At 42.7% G+C, this 23,897-nt stretch overlaps 2 protein-coding genes across 2 annotated transcripts in view; both read left to right on the top strand.

Annotated features, from left to right (window-relative positions):
- Nucleotides 1-1,438: 1,438 nt before the first annotated feature.
- LOC139290161 (E3 ubiquitin-protein ligase NHLRC1-like) lies at nucleotides 1,439-2,662 on the top strand. Its single transcript, XM_070911855.1, has one exon. It carries the CDS (start codon nucleotides 1,439-1,441, stop codon nucleotides 2,660-2,662), a length of 1,224 nt encoding a protein of 407 aa, XP_070767956.1.
- Nucleotides 2,663-4,117: 1,455 nt separating this feature from the next.
- kif13a (kinesin family member 13A) overlaps nucleotides 4,118-23,897 on the top strand; it is a 34,427-nt gene continuing 14,647 nt past the window's right edge. Inside the window, exons 1-13 of the mRNA XM_070912319.1 lie at nucleotides 4,118-4,217; nucleotides 4,453-4,543; nucleotides 14,715-14,730; nucleotides 16,674-16,734; nucleotides 17,670-17,762; nucleotides 18,484-18,664; nucleotides 20,768-20,855; nucleotides 21,408-21,542; nucleotides 21,675-21,787; nucleotides 21,904-22,015; nucleotides 22,201-22,413; nucleotides 22,536-22,646; nucleotides 22,747-22,881. Coding sequence (XP_070768420.1) covers nucleotides 4,163-4,217; nucleotides 4,453-4,543; nucleotides 14,715-14,730; nucleotides 16,674-16,734; nucleotides 17,670-17,762; nucleotides 18,484-18,664; nucleotides 20,768-20,855; nucleotides 21,408-21,542; nucleotides 21,675-21,787; nucleotides 21,904-22,015; nucleotides 22,201-22,413; nucleotides 22,536-22,646; nucleotides 22,747-22,881 — 1,404 coding nt within the window. The 5' untranslated portion in view covers nucleotides 4,118-4,162. The remainder of the gene's footprint in view (nucleotides 4,218-4,452; nucleotides 4,544-14,714; nucleotides 14,731-16,673; nucleotides 16,735-17,669; nucleotides 17,763-18,483; nucleotides 18,665-20,767; nucleotides 20,856-21,407; nucleotides 21,543-21,674; nucleotides 21,788-21,903; nucleotides 22,016-22,200; nucleotides 22,414-22,535; nucleotides 22,647-22,746; nucleotides 22,882-23,897) is intronic.

The following is a 23,897-nucleotide window of genomic DNA, read 5'->3' on the forward strand; positions in this document are numbered from 1 at the left end:
GTGCGCAGGTGGCTTTGTTTTACTGTCGAAACTTCTTGGTATTGCATATATTGCATGGCTGTGTCAAATCAAATCCAGTGTTTTTGTAGGACAATGTTATAAGAGTAGTCAACAGATCTTTATATTACACCACACACCAGGATGCCAGTATTGTTATTTTAATGTCTTTCACTGTCGTAACATTTTAATTTACTCCTTGTGCCTGTTTGCATGTTCTTTTTTTATTACCAACTTTTCTCCGTTTGTACTAAGACTAAATTTGTGCTTTTTGTGTTTGATTCTTCTGTACTTCGAGTGCTTTATTGAAGGCTTATTTTCATTTGCTTGGTCAGCATCATCTCAGTACAGATATATCCCTCGTAATCCTCGACAATCCAGACGTTTGACCTTTGTGGAATGGACCAGGCTCCCGTGCTACAGTAGAAACTATAAATGGTACATTGTCTCTGGATTTAGATGTCATTTGCCAAAAGCAATTCTGTTGAGAATGACTTGTGCTGTTCTTTTTCACTGTGAAATAATGAAACATATTAAACTGTTTTACATTTCCTCTTAAACTCTTTGTGAGTTGTTATTGGAGGTGTTTGGCTTTTGATATAGAGCAGCAGCACTACACTTGGACCCTACTTTCAACAATAAAATGCCTTTATTACTAAATTGATTATTTTTCTACTTGCTATTACATTCATGTAAGTAGGAGGCTGTTTGAATACTTAACAATAGGAAATCATGAATGACATTGCTTGACCCCTGAAGAGTGCCCCGCTGCAGCAAAGGAGTGCCGGATTGGCTGACTCAAGCACTGCCCGTCTCGGATCAGATTTCACTCAGTCTGCACACCATGAAACTCAGACTAAAATAGCTGCCTCAGGCCGACCTATAACAACATGTTTTTCAAGGTGTGGTTGATGTTCCCTTGAGTTTAGGACAATACATATTTTTGTTGCTGTTTTTAGTGGTAGCAGAGATACATCTCAGAGTTATCAGCAGCTGTCACCACCCAGTGAGTATTCAGGACACTAGCACCATGTAACACCTCTTGGAGATCCTGGCTTTGAATCCAGCCACATACCTTTTCTATTTTAATACTTTATATACATATAAGATACGGAATTAGATTTTTTTTCTGCGATTTTCTTCTGCTGCCTGTGTTCAAAACATAACGGGCTATAATCTCTATAACTTGTGTGTACGTTGATTTCCAAAGGAGGGCAGCAGAGAGCCTCAGTGATGGGCAAAATGTCACGTGACCATTTGGGCCTACAGCACGGGACATGAGTGTGTTGACAAAAATGTTGCAGTGCTCTGCTTTCATAGCCCTCTCTTCATCATTCTCTCCATCTCACTTAAATTACAGGTCTTTCTTTTTTGGTTTGCTGAACCTCCTGTAGCCTCTATCAGTGTTGGTAGGCTTTAAGAACATCAGGACATTTCAGTCATGGCCAAGAGTCCTGGTTCCCCGAGTCGTGGCAACCTGAGTCCTGAGGGGATTCTGAGAGAGATCCAGATCAACTTACTGGAGTGTAAAGTCTGCTTCGAGAAGTTCAGCACTCAGCAGAGGGAGCACAGACCACAGAACCTTTCCTGTGGCCATGTACTCTGTCTGGAATGCATCACGGCTCTGTCCCACCCTCTCCTGAGGAAGCTGGAGTGCCCGTTCTGTCGACAGCTGTGCAGCGTTGACGGCACTTCCCACTGCCAGGTTCTTAGCGACCTGCAGGAGCTGTTGTTGTCCTGGAGTCCCACATCTTCTGCTCCTCCTCACAGGGCAAAGGGAGGCCTTGGCTTGGCATCCACATCTCTGCACCTCTGCACAACCTTTGGTGGGTGGGGGACTCTCATCAACCCCACTGGGATAGCCGTTTTGGGGTCCTCAGGGACAATAGTGGTGGTGCACGATGGAGAGAAGAGGGTGGTGGTGTTCAGTCCACAGGGCAAGAAGCTGCACAGTTTTGGGCAAAGAGGACGAGCCAGTGGGGAGATCTGTTACCCAGTGGATGTGGCGGTGACTCCTTGTGGTTACGTGGTGGTGACCGATGCAGGGAATAAAGCTGTGAAGCTTTTCACCTCCAGGGGGAGCCACGTGTTGACGGTCAAAAAGTCGTTCCAGATGCCCTGGGGTGTGGACACAGACAGCTGTGGGCACATCCTGGTCTCGGACGTCCAGGCCGGTACGCTGTCCCAGGTAAAAGTGGATTTTGCTCATGGTCTCATTCTGGAGCATCTAACAGCCATTTCAGACCTCCAGCATCCAAAAGCGGTGGCCTGCTGTCGGGTGACTGGGAACACTGCTGTGATGGAGCATCCACCTGGCGACACGTATCCGCCAGGGAGGCACACACGGCTGAGAGTGTTTACAAAAGACTTCCAGCTCCTTTGTCAGACAGACAGTTTCAGCCTGACCCTGCAGTCCACAGTGAGGCTGAACATGTCAGTCGTGGCCTTCGACAGAGATGGAGATGTGACCGTGATTGACTCCAATCAGGGGATGATCTGGAGTTTGGGGAAGCTCCAGAATGGCCCGGCCCTGACTCCTCTTGTAGGAGACCACCTGATCCGCCCAGTTGGACTGGTGTCACTGAACAACGCAGTTGTCGTTCTGGACAGTGGAGATCATACAGTGAAGATTTATTCTGCTAAATCAGATGCCATTGGGCCATGATATAGCCCATGTATGAACGGGATGTGAAATGTACCTTATTATAAGTGATGAGGTGACCTGGCAATACTATTTATAAATATAAGTAAACATTTACATTGAAAATGTTTTTATACAGAGTATCAGTTGTGCAGTCATGTTAAAACTAGTGTTTTTGTCGTGTTGTCCCAGCTTTTGAAAATAAAATTATATTATTTAGTAATACAGTACATAGTACATTGGTTTCCCAACCAAGGGGTCAGGTGTAAAGTATATTCTGATCTTTGCGGATTTTTGCGGTTTTCTTATGAAATACTAGATACTTTTACCCTTTGGGGCCACAAAAATCCTTCAAATGAAACAGGCCATAAACCTGTGATGAGGGGAACAAATAGAAATGGAGTTAAAAGATGGGCAATTACTGCTATACAGAGCTGTAGCTACACTGAGGTCATATCTTCAGTATTTTTTTCACTGTAAAATAGGAGATTTGAGTCCCCTTAAGTGCAGTGTCCACACTATAATTGATAGTTACACATAATGCATTTTTTAAGGTCCTCAAAGGTCTTTGTGATAAACTGATAAACATAAATGTAAGATAAGCTATATTTTTGTGCAAAGAAAAGATATATGAAAACTTAATTATTCTTAATTATTTTGTTATATTGTGATATTAAAAAAATATTTAAAAAATGACCAGACTCTTTTTGGTTGGGTCAAAATGACATGACCTGTGGAGAGAGGTGGGGGTGGGGGGGGCTTTGACTATTTTGGGGCAATGAAAAAAAGGAAAACTCCCATTGACACAAATAAAAATAAATAAATACTGGGTGACTGATCAAAATGATCCATGCTGAGGACTCCTGCCCTCAGTATTTCTAAAAACCTGGCTACAGCCCTGCTGCTAGAGTACATAATACAAGTGTTTAATATTATCATTCATTATTATTATTCATCTAATTTTGTTCATAAAAATAATAAATAATAGATAAAACAATTCAATTAGTGTGTGTGTCAGAGAGAAAGAGACATATTTAAACTTATTTTTTGATAAACTCTCTCTCCTCCACAATGTCTTAAAACGATGCTTATCGTGGGTGCATGTAAATCCACTTGTCAGACGGCCCTCACATTTCTCGTCCACTGGGTTTTTTTCCCCCCCGATAAGCGGCGCGGTGCGTAAATCCTTTCTCCCTCTTTGGCACAGCGTCTCCAGTCTGCCAGAGGATAGCAGTCGTGCTCCCAGTGGAAGATGGCGGTGGGGATGCTGTCTGGGGCTGGAGCAGAGTGCTGGATTTGCACAAAAAGCGAACACGGATGGATATAAAGGAAAAAAACAAAAGAAATGAACATATTCCTATCTCTTCTCCTCGAAATCTGGACTCTTTGTGGGCTTGTTTAACTAAAGCCCGCTGCCCTTTTTTTCTGGCAGAGATCCGGGCTTCTTGTCGGGGATTCACAGACTAAACGTTACACAGTGATAGCTCGGCGCATAGACAGGGTGGGAGTGAGAAGTGTACGAAAATGTCGGATACAAAGGTAAAAGTTGCAGTGAGAGTCCGGCCCATGAACCGCAGGGGTAAGTGTTATTAACGATGATTTCTGTCTGCAAACTCTCGTTTCTGTCTCCTCGGATTCATGCTAACATTATCATAAAGTTTTGATTTCTTCGGCCATTGCTGCTCTCAGCTCGAGTTAGGAGCCCTGGAGCCAGACTTGAGTTACAGTTTGAAGACGGTCAAAGTAGCCAGGATTTTACTTTTCACACCCCCGCATTTCTGCTTTACTCTCCCCAACACACTTCTCTCTTACAGAAATTGAACTGAATACAAAATGTGTCGTGGATATGGAGGACAACCAAGCAGTTCTGCTCCCACCACCCTCCAATGCTAAAGGAGAGAACAGGTAAACAAAGCTGAAACACTGCCAACAGTTTGTGTTTGTATTTGAATACAGACATGCTACATTATAGCAAGCGTTATAGTGCAGTTAGCTTGTTGTAGCTACGGCATCTTTGGCCTTACTTTGGTTAGTTTGGGTGCAATAGAGTAAAAAAAGGTCTTTGCAGTGCACATATGGGGGCTGCGGGTGTTTTGGAAATTAATGTAAGTGCAGAAAAATGCAGACTGCACTCTCGCTGTAATAACTTCATCCCACCCTGCTTGTAATACAGTAACAGTAACACTCAAGCTTGCACCACAAGTCTGAACTGAAGTCAGATCATTAGACGTGACATGATCCTGATACACAGTCGTGAGGATTGAACTTGTATCTTGAATTCAAACCATTTCTTTGCCAGTAAATAGATGCAGAAGACAAGCAGGAATACTGCTGCTGCTGAGGACATGATGTCTGTCACCCACCTGCTTGCAACATGATATTATGTTATGCAATTCATGTGAACTTTCCAATGCAAATCACCTCGGCATAATAATACATATCCATATAATATAATACCCTCATGTGGTTGAGCGTGTTTGACACATGAAGACGCCTGTTAGACGGAACAGATTGATGTCGAGCCTCAGGGTATCACCGTAAATCTCCGGAGTCAGAACTAATTTAACTTATGTAGCATTCAAAGTGGCGTTAAGACCACACTGTGTCTTTATCAGGCGTTTTTTTTTTTTTAATTTTGGGCTAAAAGTGGAGGAAAAGCTGCGACAAAGGGGAAAGCTAAGCATCCTCTAATGTTTCACACTCTGCCTGCACATTGAGGGTCAGCAAAAAAAAAAAGGCTGCAGTTTGAGCTGGCTTGTGATCTGACATGCTTTCAGATTGTAATGAGGAGATGTCTGGACTCACGCAGCATGTAGGCTAATGATGGCTGTACGCTTGTGAAGTCTTTGAAATGTCATGCCAGAGATTATATTAACATTATTTCACCCATCATAGCTGAAGTCGTTTTCTACAATTTAGCGTTTGGTTGGTTTGCTCTCCTCTGCTGTTGGTGTCACACATGATTGAACAGCTGACCTGATTACCCACAGGCACAAATAAACCTTAAAGGATGCTCATTTAGCAAAAAAACCCATTCCTTTGATTTAGCACTCAAATAAGGTTATTTCTGATGATTTCATGGACAACAACTCTTCCGGCTGCAGTAAAAGTCCACAGTGTGACTGCTGAAAATGAAGTCATATGAGGCAAATACGTGCCACAGTCAAGGCTTTTCTCTTGGCCCACATCCAGTCTTGTTAGGAGTAACACTTTCTCTGCTGTTCCACGTAACCAACAGTCAGCATTAAATGGTAATGAGTTTGCTCCCCCAGCAGCTCAGGTCCACACATTAACCTGTATTTAAGGCAATTATCAGACCAGGAATTGCCACACAATGGCGACGTTCCAGGCAATTAAACAAATCACGCTCAAAGCTAACATAAGTGGTGCAGGATGCACAACAGCAGAACAAAAAGCTGTCGTGGGGGGAGAGGTCGGAGGAGTGACGATAAGTGTACAGACATTCAGACTACAGTATTTTCCCAGTGAGTATTTGGATCTGATGCCAGATCTTTCCGCTGCTACCTGTTGCCATGTTGTCGAGCGAGACACAAAAACATTTCACATTTTAATTCAGCGGAGGTTTCCATATCTGATTTAGATGTTGTATCAGTTGCACAGAGATTCCTTTCATGGACTTAGACATTGATATAAGATGTCTTCAGCTTCTGCTGGATTCACTTTCACTCTAACTGGGTTTATCCAAGGTCCTTTTTTTATTCTGCCAAACTTATTTCCGAAATGATAAAATTTTATCAAGTGTAATTCTTAAGGTGGTACATTCTACATTCATCTTCTTGAGCAGTTTTGATTCAGTTTGATTTTGTTATGTCACATTTCTTTTCTATAGTGCAGTCCAGGCATATAATTACTTGTTAACATTTCAGTGCTAGTGCTGTGTGTGTGTGTGTGTGTGTGTGTGTGTGTGTGTGTGTGTGTGTGTGTGTGTGTGTTTTGGGTCTCTGTGTTTAGGCTGCCATGGTTTTCTTAAACCATATAATTTTCTTCTCGGCTGCTTGTGGAGCCGCAGAAGGGGATACCCTGATGGCTAGGACTTTGCCTTGTTGTGAAGACACCTGTTCCTGTGTGTTCGAGATGTGTCGGATGTAGTGGGTATTAGCATGCCAAATATGGCTGCAGAGCCGAGATCATGGGAACTTTTCCTCTCTCATGGGAATGCTCATGCACAACTGTAAGAGATATTTTTATGTAGACACATCTGAAATAAATTGAGCTCTTGTTTATTTCTTTGGCTGTCGATTTTAAAATACAGGATTAAACAATGGAAGGAAATGACATAACATTGTTTGGATTTAGTAAAACTCCTTTATTCCCCAATCGATTTGCTCAATATCTAAAAATACTAAATGTGACTTCAGTCTGAATGAAATACAGAAATGAATTATCTAGTGAACTATCTAGAGTGAACCTGGAGTTGAAAACTTTCCAGATTGTGTCTGAATATTAATCGCAATTGCATGAGAGACCACACAGCACTGCGAAAACATGCAAGTCACCTAAAGAATTTGAAGAAATATACGGGATTTCCTTTGATGGCTAAGCCTCATTCTTTGCACTGCGGAGCATTATAGCAACACTCGTGACCCATAACCCCCCCCCCATTCCCCTGAGAAATGAACAATAATCTCAGTGGTGGGCAAAAGAAACATGGATTGTGACTTCAGGGCGACAGGTTAAGTTTCCTTAAGTTTTATCTTTCATCTGCCTGTTAAGTTGGCACGTATGGCATATTTGAAATGGGAATCTGGGAAAGTAGTTTTGTTTTCACGCGCCAGTCTGCTCCTCCTTTGGGGTTTAGACACAATGAAGGTGGGGGGTGGAGAGGCAGAGAAATACCTGAGGCTGCTGTCTGAACAAGGGATGAGTGGTGGAGCATCATGACAAGAAAATACCCTTCGACTCACACACAATGGGGCCATATTACATCTATCATGCCCCAGCATGTCCGTCAACAGGGAACAATTGAATGCAGAGCCATTGAGTCCTGGAAAGTCTTCTTTATGTAAAACCCACCTTTTCTGTAGGTTTCAGTCTAAATACACGCAGTTGTTTTAAAAGCCAAATCCTAACCACAAGTCTGGTTTAAGTAAGAGAAAGGTGCTGACTTCCTTTCATTGTCGCTAACTAAAAACGTGTAGTTTTTTTAAAATATGTATTTAACTAAGGATGCCTTTGTAGGGGTCAAAATGTAACTTTTCCTGTCTTATCCTTCATGCTACTGGAGCTCTGCAGTCCAGCATATCAAGATGATGTCTGATGTCTTTATCTGATGATGTCCGTAACCAAGCTTGTAATTCCCGCTTCAATCTCCTCCGTGTCACTAATGATTTGAAGAGCTCAATTGGGTTTATCTCCAGTCGACTGAGTTGTCTTGCTTTCTTGGATATTGTAATTGTGTTGAGAGGAGCTTCATTTAAAGCGTCATCCACTAGGAGGGTGCTACTCATCTTTAAATTATCTAAAACAAATATATTTTTCAGTATTTTCAGAGATGGTTAGGTCATCCGTGTCTATTTTCTCACAACCTGAAAGGAAAGAAAAGTTACTTCCATTGCTGCTGTTTAAAAGAAATAATTCTATAATTTGGGAAATATGCTCACTCGGATAATTAGAGTGGTATTGATCTTCTCATGTAACTCTCAGAGAGCAAATAAGCATATTTACAAAATGGTCGAACTATTCCTTTTGAATTTGGTTGCACTCTCCTCTACAGTCTTTCCCTGCTGACAGACAGAGACCAACCCAATGTGGTCAACATGTGTTTTGTGAAGGCCTTTGCAGATAGCCTCTGATGCTGTCTGTTTGTTTATGATACAGAGATGTCAAAGACTCAAAAAGGTGTTGAGTAGACATGACATTTTGGAGGTTGGTCACATTTTCTCCCAAGTCACACATGACCAAGTATCATCATGCTTTCCAAAAACAGGCCTTTACCAAATGACAATGCTGCCTTGTCTAATGGCTGCCCTCAGGAATGTTTCCTTTGTCTTTCCATTTTGCTCCCTACGTGCCAATAATCAACCTTTCCATTCAGTAAGATGTTGTTCTCAGAGTCAGTTGGCCTGAATTTCACACTATCAGCCCAACGTTTCTCTTTAAGGCTTTATTCATGCATGCTATTAGGAGAAAGTGTTGTGTGTCGCTGATGAAACGATTGCTCTCCCTCGAGGACTGTTCCCTGTTTGTTTAGAGGGCGGGACATTGTTTACATCTTGATCCGGAATTGAGAAAAGATGGCGTCCTCCCTCTTTGTCAAGCCTGTGCCTCATTAATCTCAGATGTGGCCTCTCTTTCTGTGAGCAGCCTATGTAAAAATCCACTCTCAGAGATTTCTTCCGTAACGATGCTGGTTTTCCTTCTTGCATGATTCTCTCAGATGAGGCCTTTTTGAAGTTTTTGAAGCCGGCTTGTTGTGTTTACACGAATTTAATTTCATGGTGGGATAGGTTTATTGTGGACTCACTTTCAGTCCTCATTCAGGGGAAGTGGAGCCAGGCAACATTAACAAAAGCTTAAAAAACAAGTTTTTAACTTGTCTGTCTGGAAAGAAAGATTCCGCTCATTAGATCTCATTATGTTCAAGCATGTAATTACTGTAGAAATCCATTTGGCATATTTCTCTTTGCAATTAATGACTTTTTTGATATGTTTTGCACTTCACAAGCTGGCTTTTGTTGTCTATTGTCCTTAGCAGCCACACAGCACATGTATTCAGATAAGTGACATCTAGCAAGCAGACAGGGTCAAAGGAGGTGTGTCCTGGTAGTAAATGTGTCACTTAATTTCCCCCCCGAGGAGGAAGCCTTACCATATTGAACAAATTGATGAACTTCACCTCTTTCTGGCTTGTCTGCTGCCTTTCAAACTCACCAGATTTAAGGCTTTTAGAGCAGACATGGTCAGTATCCCTCTCTGTGTTACAGCAATCACACACACACTTGACTTGGTCCACAGCCTGCTGAGCCAGCTCGTCACAGTGGTGTCAGAAATGCCAGACAGGATTAAATTAGACCGTGGCTGCATCATATATTGTGTTGTTAGCATTTGTTATGGAAACTTCGAAGTGCACACAGAAGTCGGTGTGAGCATCATGTGCGCCGCTGATGGCAGTGCTATTCATTAAGGCTGTTTTTGAGATCCTGAGTTTGGCTTTCATATTGGAACTTTGACTCATGAGACTGGTAGGTTGTCTCGCCTCCATGTTTACCACCGTTGCTTAGCGACAGCGGTTGCCAAGATACAGAAACGTTCTGGAGTTATGTCGATGACCTAATGAGTGATATCCCCAGCCACCCCAAATATTTTCATAGGAAGCTAATTTTTAGCATTTAGAACAATCACCCAAGACCATAAAAAATGCTTAACTGGTGGTAAAAGTACATTTACTCAAGCACTGTACTTAAGTACAATGTTATGGTACTTTACGTGGGTATTTCCATTTTATTCTACTTAATACTTCTACCCCACTACAGTCCAGAGGGAAATATTAAACTGTTAAGCTTAGCTGACACGCATAGTTACTAGTTACTTTTCCAAAAAATATTTTACATGAAAAGTTTATAATACAAGGCATTGCATATGATAATATCAGTGGTTCCCAACCTTTTGTGCTTGTGACCCCCAACAAAAAAGCAGTGTCTAGTTGGGGCCCCTTGTCACGTTACAGATGTTTCGTGAAAAAGCACAGAGAAAAGTTCAAACAAGGAAAAACAGATAAATGTATCAGAACATTGTTTTTTTATTGTTTCCTTTCCCATTAATCGTCTCATGACCCCTCAGGTTTATCTTGTGAGCCTTTGGAGGGGCCCAGCCCATAGGTTGGGAAACATTGGACTAAACTACCAAACTGTATATAAAATAGTTTACAACTATCTCTGCCTGGAAACAACTACAACACTAAAATATCAGTATATATGAAATATAAGTCACCTATTTCCTGAAAAAAATAGTACTTTTACTTATTTATTTATTTTAAAATGAAGTAAATTTAACTGATAATACTTTTGCTGTTTTTTGAATACTTTTGAATCTCCCGCATGTAAATCTCTGACTTCATCCACTTGTCATGTTTACTTTTGGATCACTCATGCTAATAAAAGGTTAGGCCGTATGCTTCCTTGGAGTCATCTTGAGTGTTATTGGTCAGAGAAGGAACTGTAACTCTGCTTGGCATTTTCCTGCTCTCTCCTGTCTGTCTGTGCAGCAGGGTGACCTCTGCTTTGAGTGGGTGGGGACAGGCGTGTTCAGTTCTAAACATACTGGAAGACCATCTGAAATGTTAGCTTGCCGCCTGTGAGAGCACAGTGCGCTGTAACCCAACACTTTCACACACACACACACACACACACAGAGAGAGAGAGAGCTCTGAACGTTATGCTTGGCTCTGGAGATTGTTGAATTGTAATTGTCTGAAGCACATTGACAGCCAAACAGGGCAAAGAGTCATATGTGCAGTTAAATGGAGGCTGAAAGGGTGGGGGAGGCATAGTTTCACCAACAGATCAAGAAGAGGAATTTGAATCTATGGGGTGGTGTGCCAGCACAAAAACTGTGTGTGTGTGTGTGTGCACAGAACAGCATGTTGTGAATGTCATCTCAATGGGGGGTGAACCTCATCCATGTGATTTATATATTCCATTTGAGCAGAAGGATTATATCATCAGAAACTCTTGCAAAGCTGGCAGATGAATCTGACGATATATCCTTCATGCATCTGAAAATGGGGATTTGGATTTTGAAACTGGTTTTCTGGGTGGTCAAACCCTGATTTCAGAAGGTAACACCACTTGCATCATCTCTGGTGGGTAATTTGAACCAGCCTGCTCCGGATATGTCAGTTGAAGGGGTGTTTAGGGATGTCAGATTAAATTAGATTATATATAAAAATGCGAAATATCTATTTGTCTGTGAGCGTGGGCGTGCAGTGTAATTTTTTAAGGGTAGATAGATGCTTCAGGGGGTGGATGATACAGTAGATTAATCTGGTGTGTTGCCTACTGGGCTAGAAGAGTGCAGTTTTCGGTGGCATAATAACCCAGTGGCCTTAATCCGGCTCCACAACCACAGGGGGGATTCCACTCTGCTCTCCCACTCTTCCTACCTTCCTTTTGGGCACCAGCACACATGGGTCTGAGCTGCAGGGCACAGGAAGATGCCATGTTTTCACCAGTCTGAGTGAATCTGACCCTCACCAATGAACTGAAAAATGATCGCAGTCTGGCTCGGAGGAGGCCTTTTCTTACTAAAAGTGATAAGAAATAAGGATTTTATAAAGATCGAAATGTCTTATTCTAATCTGTCTGCCATGACACAGGATCAGCACAGAGGGGGGAGAATCATAGTAGTGTGAGAGGCCAACTTCCACCCTCATGGCCAAGTTGAAATCATTCATGGGTGCCTTGGCATCAGGTAGCTGGAGGCGTGGGAGCCTGAGCGTGCCCTTGATGACACACACATGGAGGCACGCAGAACCAGCCCCCAATGGGACTTTTAGACTTCAGCCATGCCCTGCTGGGTCTGCAGTGTCCGCCTGCATCTGCCTCTGAGGGCAGTGGTGGTGGGGGGATCTGATGCTATCTGGCACTTCTGTGTCATATACTTGTTCAGCCACAACACAGCCTTTAATCAGCCTTCAAGCCATGACTACATGCATGCTGATTATTAAGCAAATAGCCTGTGGGCTTCATGCGTGAATCATTTGGAGCTGCACTCTACAACATTTATGAGCAAGCTTCCACTGGTGCCATTGACACAAATTAAGTTATTGTAATTATGATTTAAGCGTTTCATCTTTCTTTGGTAACTTAATATCTTTGGGCTTTAGAGAGCTGCTTGGACTAAACAAGCAATTTGAATACGTCAAGTGCAATAAAATGGTTTTGTTCTTTAAATGAGCAAGTCTTACAATCTCAATTAATATTTTTGACCCTAATACCTTGAAAAATACAGGATGTTTGGCTAGTGATGAATATAGTTTACATGGTTTCAACAAGAAAGGTACAGAATAGCTAAGAAGGACACAGATTTCTGGGGAGATTAAAGAGATTATGTCTAAAGCAGAGTGGGAGAACTGGAGCCTAATGTACTTTAACTTGTTGAGGGGGAGGTCTTAACATTGTGATAGGGGGGAGGAGGTAAGAAAAGACACTATAGCACTGACTACAAGCCTGACATGATTTGTCAATTTTTGGAATTAAATGAATTCCTTAGGAGACTTTGTGAGGAAATAGTTCCATAGCTCCATGAAATCCTAAATATAGCCAGTTGGAAACAGTTCCCCCCATTGTCTTGTTCAGCATACCCAGCATACCAGATTTGGTTGCATATACCGGACATACAGTATATGGCACAATGAGCAAGAGCCACCAAACCACTGCAGCAGCTCTGTTTCTGCTTAGTGTCCTAAGCTGCTACAATGTCTAGCCTGCACTCATTCCATCAATGTATGTCTTTTGTCTGCACATTTGATATGTGTGTGTGTGTCTCTCTTTCCGGTCTTGTGTCTGTCCTTTTGTTCTCCATGTGGATTCATCTGTTCTCTGTCTTTTTCCACGCATTCTTCACCAGGCTGTAGCTGCTGTCTATTTGTTATGATAACTCTCCCACGTGTTTCTTTCATCTTTGACATCTCCACATTATAGCAACACTGACCTATGAAGTTAACATGCATTGGTACCTGGTCAGTGGTCCTTGATCACGCCTCCTAGTCTGCCCATAGGAATTCTTAGATGTGTGCTCCCTGCTGTCTGATGCTGATACATATCTCACGGCTCCTCACAGACTTCCCCTCTCTGCTCTGCAGTGTGGAGGGCCCGGCTAGAGGACAGGGCCCTGCTGCAGTCTTTGTCTTCTCTGATTAAGACCGAGTCACAGAGGTTGTCAGTGGCCCAGATTCAGATCCAGAGTATGAAGTCTGAACGAGGCCCTCTTCCTTTTTCTCCTCTGCCCACTCTTTCTGTCCCTAATTATAATGAGCTTGAACCACAGTTAATGGACTGTAGTTCTCAAAGGAAATCTGTTCATAATCCCTTCTTTTATGAAGATCACTTCTGCTTTTTGATTTTTGATACTTAATATAAAAATGAAAGAGAAGAAGAAGAAGAGTTTTTTTGTGGGTATTGTCGCACAGCTCTCCAGGCGCGCTATTGTTGGTGACTCAGCTCAGTTTGTGTGAGACACTTGGTGCAGTGTTTCAGTCTTCCCTAAAGCACCCTGCCCTGTATTAGTTACTGTGTGAAGGTGATGCCCACCTCTGTCTCTGTGCCAGGAGACGCCTGCAGGAGGGATCTGCTGACTGTTGAAGGACAGGACTGTGGCAGATGTAGAAGCACTAGGGTGGCACACGTGTTGTACTGCATCATACTGCAAAAAATAGTCCCAATTTCCCAGCCATACATTATAATGACATGTAACATTTGTTTGGAGTTGTTGGGGCTTACTTTGATGTGACTGTTTTTCTACTTTGGGGAATTCCCTCTCCAGTTAAGAGAATAATCCTACATAACTTAGTGCCATATATATTACCCCTTTGTCCTTAGTTCCGGCAGCTGCTAATGCTGAGTGCGGCTTCCCCAACCTGGCCTCTCTGTTAAGTCCACAGGCGTAAGAGCTATTTACTCAACAGAGTCAGTGGGACATTGAATCCTAAATCTCTTCCCTTCCTCACGCTCCACTGGCCCAATTATGAACCCAATCACAGCAGCACCTACCACCAGGAAACGCCACTGTGTGGAAGTGAATGAATGAGTGAATAAAAAAGGGAAGGAGTGAATGAAGTCACGCCAGGAATTTAGGAAATGTAGAAAGTTAGAAAGGAGTCTGAGGCATCATAAAAAATCAAGTTGCTGTGGGTTTCAATGCTCATGTTTCAGTTTATAAAAGCTGTTTGTGTCGACACAGACAATGGGACGTTTCCTACTGTGAGAAGTGCAGCTGCATCTCACTGAATGTGAACATGTTCTGACTGTTAAATTGTATCAATGCTAACCATGTTATTTCTTCTCCCTCTGTCTCCCGTGGGTTTCCTCTGTTATGATGGATTGCCCCTCTCATTCAGCAGGAAACAACCTAAGGTATGTAAGTTTCATCTGTTTCTGTTGCTACATTAAAAAAAATTGGCCACCATCAACAGAGCTGATGCGCAGTGTCAGCAGAAACAGTTCTTTTCAGTGCAAGTAGCCAATCTGTCGTGACTTCTCAATAACTGTCCTGGTATCACAGATGCTGAAATCACGCAGAATCAGGATGCTGCACTGGCAACACTATTCCCCTGAGGGGCTGAGAGGCATCCTGCACAGGTCGATCTACAATTGTGGCGTTGTTTCTAGGGACATGATTGAGAGTGTTTTAGTAGTTTGGTTGGTCAGCAGGAGCCGGATAGATGTCCGTGTGAATGTGTCAGCGCTCTAAGATCTCGTGAACACCCACAAAGGCTCTACAATGAGAGAGGGATGAGCGCGGACACTGAGGCAGTGTGTGTGCGCATTCAAAGCTGCATTGTTGGAGTGCACCCCCACCTCCCCCCTTGACAACACGCTGGTGACTGGCTCAGGGATGTTTCACACACCAGGGACGGGGCTTTGTGCTCGGTGCACTCGGCCGCTGACGGGACCAGGGGAGCGTTAGCGTTGGGCCACAGGCGTGCGTGGTCTCTGGGGCCCGTGAACCTGAGTTACCCTGTAATACCCTTCAGCTAGACGAGCACGTGGCTGTCTGCTAAGTTATAGAGGCACTCAAATTAGTCTCCCTGCATTCTAAAGGGTAAACCGAGGTTGCAGTGCAATCACCTTCAACCAGTTTTCATCCTAGAAATGACAAAAAGGGCATTGTGCTTCTCCGCTTCATCATTATTTGTACTGCTGATTAATAGTAATTGTCCAATCAAGAACAATTTGTTGCGCAGTCACACCCTCAGGCTGGACAGAGACGGACTGGAGGAGAATGAAGCCCTAGTTACCAAACCAGCCCTAATTGAGAATGATGGCACTTTTGTTCCTTTGAATGGCACCCACTCACTTGTGTGAAGTCACAAGAGGAGGTCTTGCTTTCAAAGCATTCAGTGATCTCAGTGCTTCCCATGCTGACTGTGCAACCAGTGGTTCCCTGGCCAATAGCCCTTATTATGATTAGAAGGGAGTTCAATTATTTGGGGTATTTGTGTTGAGGAAAGTGCTTTGGCAGAGCAGCAGCAGTGGACTGAAAGCCAGGAGTAGTAATGTGCAGCAGTGTTGTGCTTGCACTGCAGGATGACAGTGCATGCTGTGATTGTTTCTGCATCTCTGATCTTAAAAAGTAGCTGAGCTAGGATAAAAATATTGGTTTTACTTTTTTATTTACCCCTAATTTAACTAAGAAAGCCATACAATACAATACAAAATATATATGAGACATTTCTGTACGAAACTATTTGAAGGGGAACATTCGAGTGGATAGCATATACAGCATATACAGTAACAGGAGCGGTTCTGTCTGCGGGGAGTCGGGGTCTTTGGTAAATGAGGCCGCTGCTCTCTCCCAGAAAGCATCCTCTCTGTGCGTTATCCATCCAGAGCTCATGCAGGTGCCTGGGGGACACAAGAGGTCTCTGCTGCTGAAGTCTGCGTTGTGAGACCCAGCGCAGAGGGCTGAGAGCCAGCCGGCACCACCGGGAAAAGCTACGGCCCCGTTTCCTTGGAGACGAGGGTCAGCGGGTGCTGGAATTTCTTCTGGGGAGCGCTGACCCTGATTTATGAATTCATTTAACTCCAGTCACTATGACAAAACACGCGGCAGCTAACAGTGGATTTGTGCAGACAGTCATGGCGAGGTCTTAACGAGCATTACCTCGAACAATACTCGGTTAGACTTTGTCTTACTCACTCAGACAAGCTCAGTCCTGCTGATTTACTGTAGGGTACGGCACAATAAGCCTGTTTTTTGTACCACAGAAGGAGTAAGACCACTGCTGTTGTACTGTACATGCTTGGACAGGTGTGAGAAGTGTGTGTTTACGCTCCCTGTGCTGACTCCTCTGCAGGTGTTCGCCTTTGACCACTGTTTCTGGTCCATGGATGAGTCCAACGTTCCGAAATATGCTGGTGAGTCATAAATGCTGAAACTGATCCTTCACTCATCACCAAAGAACTTAAACCATGTCCCATGTAAAGACCTGCTGAGCTTTGAGCAGCAATAGCACAGGGAAACTCCCTACTAAATGGAAAGCTGTTTTTGCATCATGCAAAGCAAAGCACAGTGTGGTCCATACACTGTAATTTGCATTTTGAGTGAATACATTAAAATATGCAATCGAGGTAGTTGTCTCTGTATTGTCTCAAAACACTGAAATCATCATGGGGTGAAGGTTAGGGTTGGGGTTTTGTGCAATATGTACTAAAACATTGGACAGTTGTATTTGTATCATATTGTGCTACGTGCTATACTTCTTATGTACCCACCCACATGGTAAATTCAATTTATTCAGCTACCATTCATTCTCTTCTTCCATTCATTTCTCTAATGAGTGCAGCACAGAAAAGGTTACAGCTACAGTTTTTGTAACATCTATAGAAAAGAGGTTATTACTGCCAGTCCGAGGCCGATTTACATAATCATTGTAGACATCTTCCTCGTCATATCACTCTCATTTTGTGATGGAAATGCAATGCTTACATCTGCTTTGTGCTCAACCGACAAGGAAATCTGTTCAGTGAAGGGCTGCCTCAAGGGCCCGGGCCAAGGCTTTATTTAGCTCATTAAACAGCTGTCCCATTCAGCAGGAGCATGACAGTGAGCAACACAAGAGATTTCTCTACACAGCCCAGCGTTTTCCACACGAACAGACAGGAATCTGTCACCTTTCATGAATCTTCTTCTTCATTGTTTCTTGTTTAGTGGCCCTTGTAGATAGTTTTCTCTGTATTCATTTCACTACACTAATTTAAGCATGCTAACCAGACAACTAGTCGTTCTTATATGACTGAATGGTTTATCTGTTTACCATAATCTCCATGGTGACTGATTCTTTGTCTAAAAGGTCAAGAGGTGGTGTTCAAGTGCCTTGGAGAGGGAATACTTGAAAATGCATTCCAGGGATATAATGCCTGCATATTTGCCTATGGACAAACAGGTAAAATGAAAATCCAGATGAAATCTACATTTCATGTAGAATTTTTTTTTATTCTTTGCTAAATCCATTACGCCGTTCTGTCTTTGAATCATTTATAAATAATGAATTGCCTCTATTATACTCAACGTTGCGTCTTTAAGTATATTTGCAGGTTGAGTTGTCTCCAGATGTGTCCGTAGAAGGTTTAAAGAACAGGAAGACTTGTATTTCTGATCACACTGGTGAATCACTTAGCTCATATCCTTCCTCACTCTGAATCAAATTAGCTCCTTTATTACACTTCCTGTCTTAGAGGGAAACACTTGGTAAAGAGACACACCTACTGAAACGTTTGAAGAGAAGAGCACAAATATTTCAGTTTAATGTGTCCAATACTACACTGCTTTATAACCAAATACGTAACCAACCAAAACTAATGACATGACATCAACCTCAGATGTACTTTGTGTTATTATTACATTAGCATACTGACACGCTAAACTAAAATAATGACCATGATAAGCATTATACCTGCTAAACATCAGCATGTTAGCATTTAGCTCCACTGTGCCGTTTTTCTGCAAATGGGCTAAAATATGAATTTGCAAAATCATTTCTGAAATCAGACAGTTTGTGGTCATTGTAGAGACTCACATTAAGTTTTACTGTTGAAGCACTGCACTGTATACATCGCTCTCTGGAGGGGGAAATAATCATGTGTGACTCTGCCATGTCCATCCAGGTTCAGGCAAGTCCTTTTCCATGATGGGGAATGGTGAGCAGCCAGGTTTAATCCCTCGACTCTGCTGCTCGCTGTTTGAGAGGGTCCACAGAGAGGGGAACGAGGCCCATACTTTTAAGGTGGAGGTGTCCTACATGGAGATCTACAATGAGAAGGTCCGTGACCTGCTCGATCCCAAAGGGTGAGTCTGACGTGTGGTCTTGTACTTTTTCTTCAGAAGAAGCACATGTGACCTTGAATAACCTCACTGTTTTAATGAGCTAATGCTTTGGTAATGTTTTTGACCTGGGGGTGACAGACACAGCTGGTTGCACAAACTCGTAGTCTTGATTCTCTCCAGCTCCAGTGACCTCTCCGTCAGCTCACACTTTGTCTTAGTTTGCATCTCGGTTTATAGCTCTGTTGTGTCTAGCAGCCTGAATGGGGGACGGCGACAGAACGATGTGAGTAGGAAGCTCAACCCAGTCATTTCCTGCAGAACAGCAGCCAGCATCTCCCTCTGACACTGCTGCATTCTTCGCCTCCGTGGTCTGATGTGGGTTGGCAGACAGACTGCAGGGGAGAGCGAACTGTGAAAGAGTGTGTTTCAGGGACATCTGTTAGTGAAGCTGGGAGCAGGAGAGCGGTCAGAGCAGCCTGTGAGCCGAGCCCCAGAGAGGGACTACAGCAGAGTGCTCTGTGTGCTGCAGATGTCTGAAGATGCAGCCAGACCCATTTCGATGGCAACTTCCTCTCGCTTATATAACAAGCCTCACACTCTCTTGATCTTCTCTATCTGCCTCTGTGATTTTTAGGATTAAACGTTGGCTGTCGTATATACACGTGAGATAAGTGTAAATAGGATCTCTGTCACACTATGAGTTGGTAGCTGACCATAGTCTTTCTAGTGGTTGCATCCTCTTGTTTGGTGCAGTGGGTGGTCGATTCACTAGAGTGGAAGCAGGGAACCTGGTTTCTGCCAACCTCAGTTGTTCTGTAGCCATAGAGAGGGATTCGGTGACTCTCAATGATCTATATGATTCCTCAACACGTGGCAGGCCGCCAGGTGAGGATCTCAGTTTACCCACCTGCACCATCTAGTGAAACACCTAGCTTCCCCTTAGTTTAAATTTGTGACACGGCACATGTATTTTATTAGGATGTAGTTCACATTTTGATCAGGGAAGTCTATCCTAACAAAAAGCATGCACTGTTTTAAAAGATAAGTCTGGTAATATATATATTTTTTATGTCTTTGAAGCCTGAAATAGCTTATCCCTCCGTCCCATAGACCTCCATTGTTGTCAAAAACATATCAATGAGCCACACTGTTTAACTGGGTGACATGTTCCTTCATTGCAATGAACATGGGCACTGTGGATCATTTTGAGTCAATGCCACACACACACACACACACACACACATTGTCCTATTCCCCCAAATATACATTAGAGGACCCACATCTGCTGCTGAAAATAGTTCCGCTGTCTAACCCTGTTTAGTAACGCTTGTTAAAAACTACAGTCCCAGCTGTTTGAGAAAAGTATGTAGCTTTTTTAAAATGTAGTAAGTAGTTAGGGTAAATCAAGTGTAGGGTGAAGGCTGGGTAAGTCAGAAAGTATTGAGAGATTGAGAAACACATTGTTTGTGTTGGTATTTTTAATAAGATTTGTTGACAATAAAAAATGGCCAGCCTTGTCCTTCAGAATTTTTTTATGTGAATTTTCATGTGACAACTTGGCATCAAACTCCTGTTAACATTTTATTGGATGTTGATGAAGACTTAATTATTTCAATATTGCATGCCATTCCATTCATTTCCACAAGTAGTATAGTAAGAATAATAAATGCAACTTTTTAAAATGAGATATCCTGTCAGAGATGTTTATGCTGCTGAAGTTATTCTGAAATAGCATTGTTACCAAATACCAATAGGAGGCTGTTTCTAATTTCCCAGAAATGAATTTGAATTAATGTTCCAAGAGGAGGGTTAATAAGTCATATAAGTATCTCAAAATCCTGAAGCATTCATTTATGTTTTCATGTATTCTGATCAAGCACTGAAGGTCAGAAGAGATGATTTTAGCTTCTCTAAAGAAATAATTTGTTCAGCTGCCATAACTGTTAAAAAGTGTTACATGAAAAGGACTTCATAGGGAGAGGAATGTCAAATCAAAGGTGCATTATAAAACACTGTTCATTTCTTTTGTTGCATATAATGTCCCTAATTGGAAATGGTATGTATTCCTCCCTTTTTTTCTTCTCTTTCTTTTAATCATTGTGTTGATTTCTCTGTTTTTTGAAGGAGCCGACAGTCCCTGAAAGTTCGGGAACACAAAGTCCTGGGTCCATACGTTGACGGTCTGTCTCAGCTGGCTGTGACCAGCTTTGAGGTGTGTCTTTCAGCCTTCTGTCATCACACTGTGACCGGAGGATGAAGCTGCATCCACCCTGCATCATTGACCAAAGGCCTCACATTTCACATACGCATAGACATGATTTATAGCATCCAGCAGAAAGGCCTTAATATCAAATCCCCAGTTGTCAAACCGCTGATTTACATTCGGAATAACCATTTAGTTTCAAACCCTCCAAAGTGCAGAAACTCTAATGACGCATATTCCTGATGTGGGGATGTAGTCATGGGGTTTCATGTAGTTAATATGCCAAGCCTTGGCAGGGCCTTCCTTAATTAAGTTTAAACATCTCCACCCTCTTCCTCTGTGCTCTGCTCTGCCTGATATTAGTCCAGTGGATTGCCCACAGCCTGCTGTGACCCAGCCAAATCACATGGCACACAGCCATGTGTGGATACCGTCTGTCTTTACTGTTATCACGATGATCCATGTGCAAGTTTTGACTTAATCCTGTGAAATTATTTCTTGTTGTTTTCAAACTTTCTTAAAGCGTGTTTCCTTTTATGACCTCACTCTCTATCTATTCAGGACATTGAGGTGTTAATGTCAGAGGGGAACAAATCTCGCACGGTTGCAGCCACCAACATGAACGAGGAGAGCAGTCGATCACATGCCGTCTTCAGTATCATTGTCACACAAACACTTTATGATCTACAGTCTGGGGTCAGTCTTTTCTTGCTTTTCACCCACGTTCCTTGAATTTACTGAAACTAATGACCTCATTTGTGTTCATCCTATTAGTGTATTCGTCTTATCATGGGTCTGACTGTTTGTTCATGTTGTGATGGTCAACAGAATTCAGGGGAGAAAGTGAGCAAATTGAGTCTGGTTGACCTGGCAGGAAGTGAGCGAGTGTCAAAAACTGGAGCTGCTGGAGAGAGACTCAAAGAGGGCAGCAATATTAACAAGTGGGTGTATTTTTTTTTATATCAAAGGCGTACAAATATATGAAGTCCAATAATCATTTTACAGGTTAACACTGAGGGTGCTCAAATAGATTTTTTGTGCGTATGTGTGGTTGTAGGTCTCTCACCACATTAGGCTGTGTGATTTCGGCTCTGGCTGATCAGTCTGCAGGAAAGGGGAAGGCCAAGTTTGTGCCATATAGAGACTCAGTCCTCACCTGGCTACTGAAGGTTTGACACACACATTACTCATATTTATAACTGCCTTCTGTTTTGGTTGTTATATTGATATGTGATTGCTCTAGCTGTGCTGAAATGTGATCATCCATTGTCCTTTGTTGATGCAATCTTTGAAAGGAACTGAAAGGAAAGATTGAGCAGCTATGCTTCTTCGCAACGTGTTTTCTTGTCTTCAGGACAACCTTGGCGGCAACAGCAAGACAGCCATGATAGCCACAGTGAGTCCAGCGGCTGATAACTACGAGGAGACTCTGTCCACGCTACGTTATGCCGACAGAGCCAAGAGAATCGTCAACCACGCCGTGGTGAATGAAGACCCCAATGCTCGGATCATCAGAGAGCTCCGGGAGGAGGTGGAGAAGCTCAAAGTTCAGCTCTCTCAGGCCGAGGTGAGAGAAGGGATTGGGTGGAACGAAGAGGCTCACAAATCATGAATGAATCTGTGCCAGATTTGTCATCCATCATGATGATCCAGATTGATGCTGATTATTTTTTCCGTTGTTCCCATCAGTCCATGAAGGCTCCTGAGCTGAAGGAGAAACTGCACGAGTCTGAGAAACTCATTCAGGAGATGACTGTCACCTGGGAGGAGAAACTGAGAAAGACAGAGGAGATTGCCACAGTATGCATATCAGTCATAAACAGACCAAAACTCCAAAACTTTGAATTCTAATTCAGCATATTTACATGTACAGTTACACTGTTGTTGTCTGTGTTAACAGGAACGCCAGAAGCAGCTGGAGAGCATGGGCATCTCTCTGGAGACATCTGGGATTAAAGTGGGTGAAGACAAGTGTTTCCTGGTCAACCTGAATGCTGATCCTGCCCTAAATGAGCTGCTGGTCTACTACCTGAAGGTAACATAGTTTTTACTATGTGATCATGCAATACTGGCAAGTATTTATGGGAACATACCGTAACATAAACAGTTAAATGCATTTATGACGACTTTTTCAGTGTTTACCTACCAGTCTATTTAATGGATATGGTTCTATTAACATCTGAACCTGCATCTGTCCCACTTTCAACTAACTAAATAAAATGTTGTAGATTTTACAGAAAATTCCTTTCACTTTGTCACAATTAAAGGTACATTGGTCTACCTCATCACTATACATGGTTAAAACAGACAATTTCTGTCTCTCTCCTCACTTTAAAGACAATTGTACGGGTGAATGCCCTGAATGGATGGAAGGTCTTGGTGACATGTTGCCATGTTGTTCATTGCAAATGCTGTAACTTTTTGTCTATAGTTTTTGCAAAAGTCACACTAGTAAGTAAGTAACACCTCGTAAAGTTTGTGCAGACGTCAAAAACGCTCTTAATAACTGTCTCATTTTGGGGATTAGTTTCTGCCAAAAAGTCATCGACTTCCTGATATTACAGTTTATTGCTAATAACACAGACCCACTACCTTGGTACCCCACATACCATAGCAGTAATATTTACCATCATGAGGCCTTGAAACACAGCACTGCAGCAGGTCTGGACTTTGCAAAGCACTGAAGTGGAACAACCAACCAGTTAGCTGGACCTGTAAGAGCAGAGGCATGTGAGGAAGCAGCCTGTGCAGAACAACAGGCCTTTGTCTGGATTCTGCAGGCCAGCCTGGCATATCTGTGTGGAATGAGTGAAATGGGTTAGTTCGCTGCAGGGTAGGACATCCTCTAGAAGCTGGGATGTTTGTTTAACAACGCCCACTCTGCAATGAGAAAGATGCAAGTTTTTTCACTCAGGCCTGGTTTTGCTTTGGTTTTATTCTTGAGCTTTGTGAAATTAAAGAGTTACGGAGTTATATTTTTTTGCAAATGACAATACTTTTTTGCAGATTAGTTCAGTAAACAACAGTTAAGGTTATGACCTGAAAGTTGGA

The sequence above is a fragment of the Enoplosus armatus genome, chromosome 9, assembly GCF_043641665.1.
Source record: "Enoplosus armatus isolate fEnoArm2 chromosome 9, fEnoArm2.hap1, whole genome shotgun sequence".
NCBI classification, from domain to species: domain Eukaryota; kingdom Metazoa; phylum Chordata; class Actinopteri; order Centrarchiformes; family Enoplosidae; genus Enoplosus; species Enoplosus armatus.

Coding starts and splice junctions, on each gene's coding strand:
- LOC139290161 (XM_070911855.1), top strand. CDS start 1,439: ATGGCCAAGAGTCCTGGTTCCCCGAGTCGTGGCAACCTGAGTCCTGAG.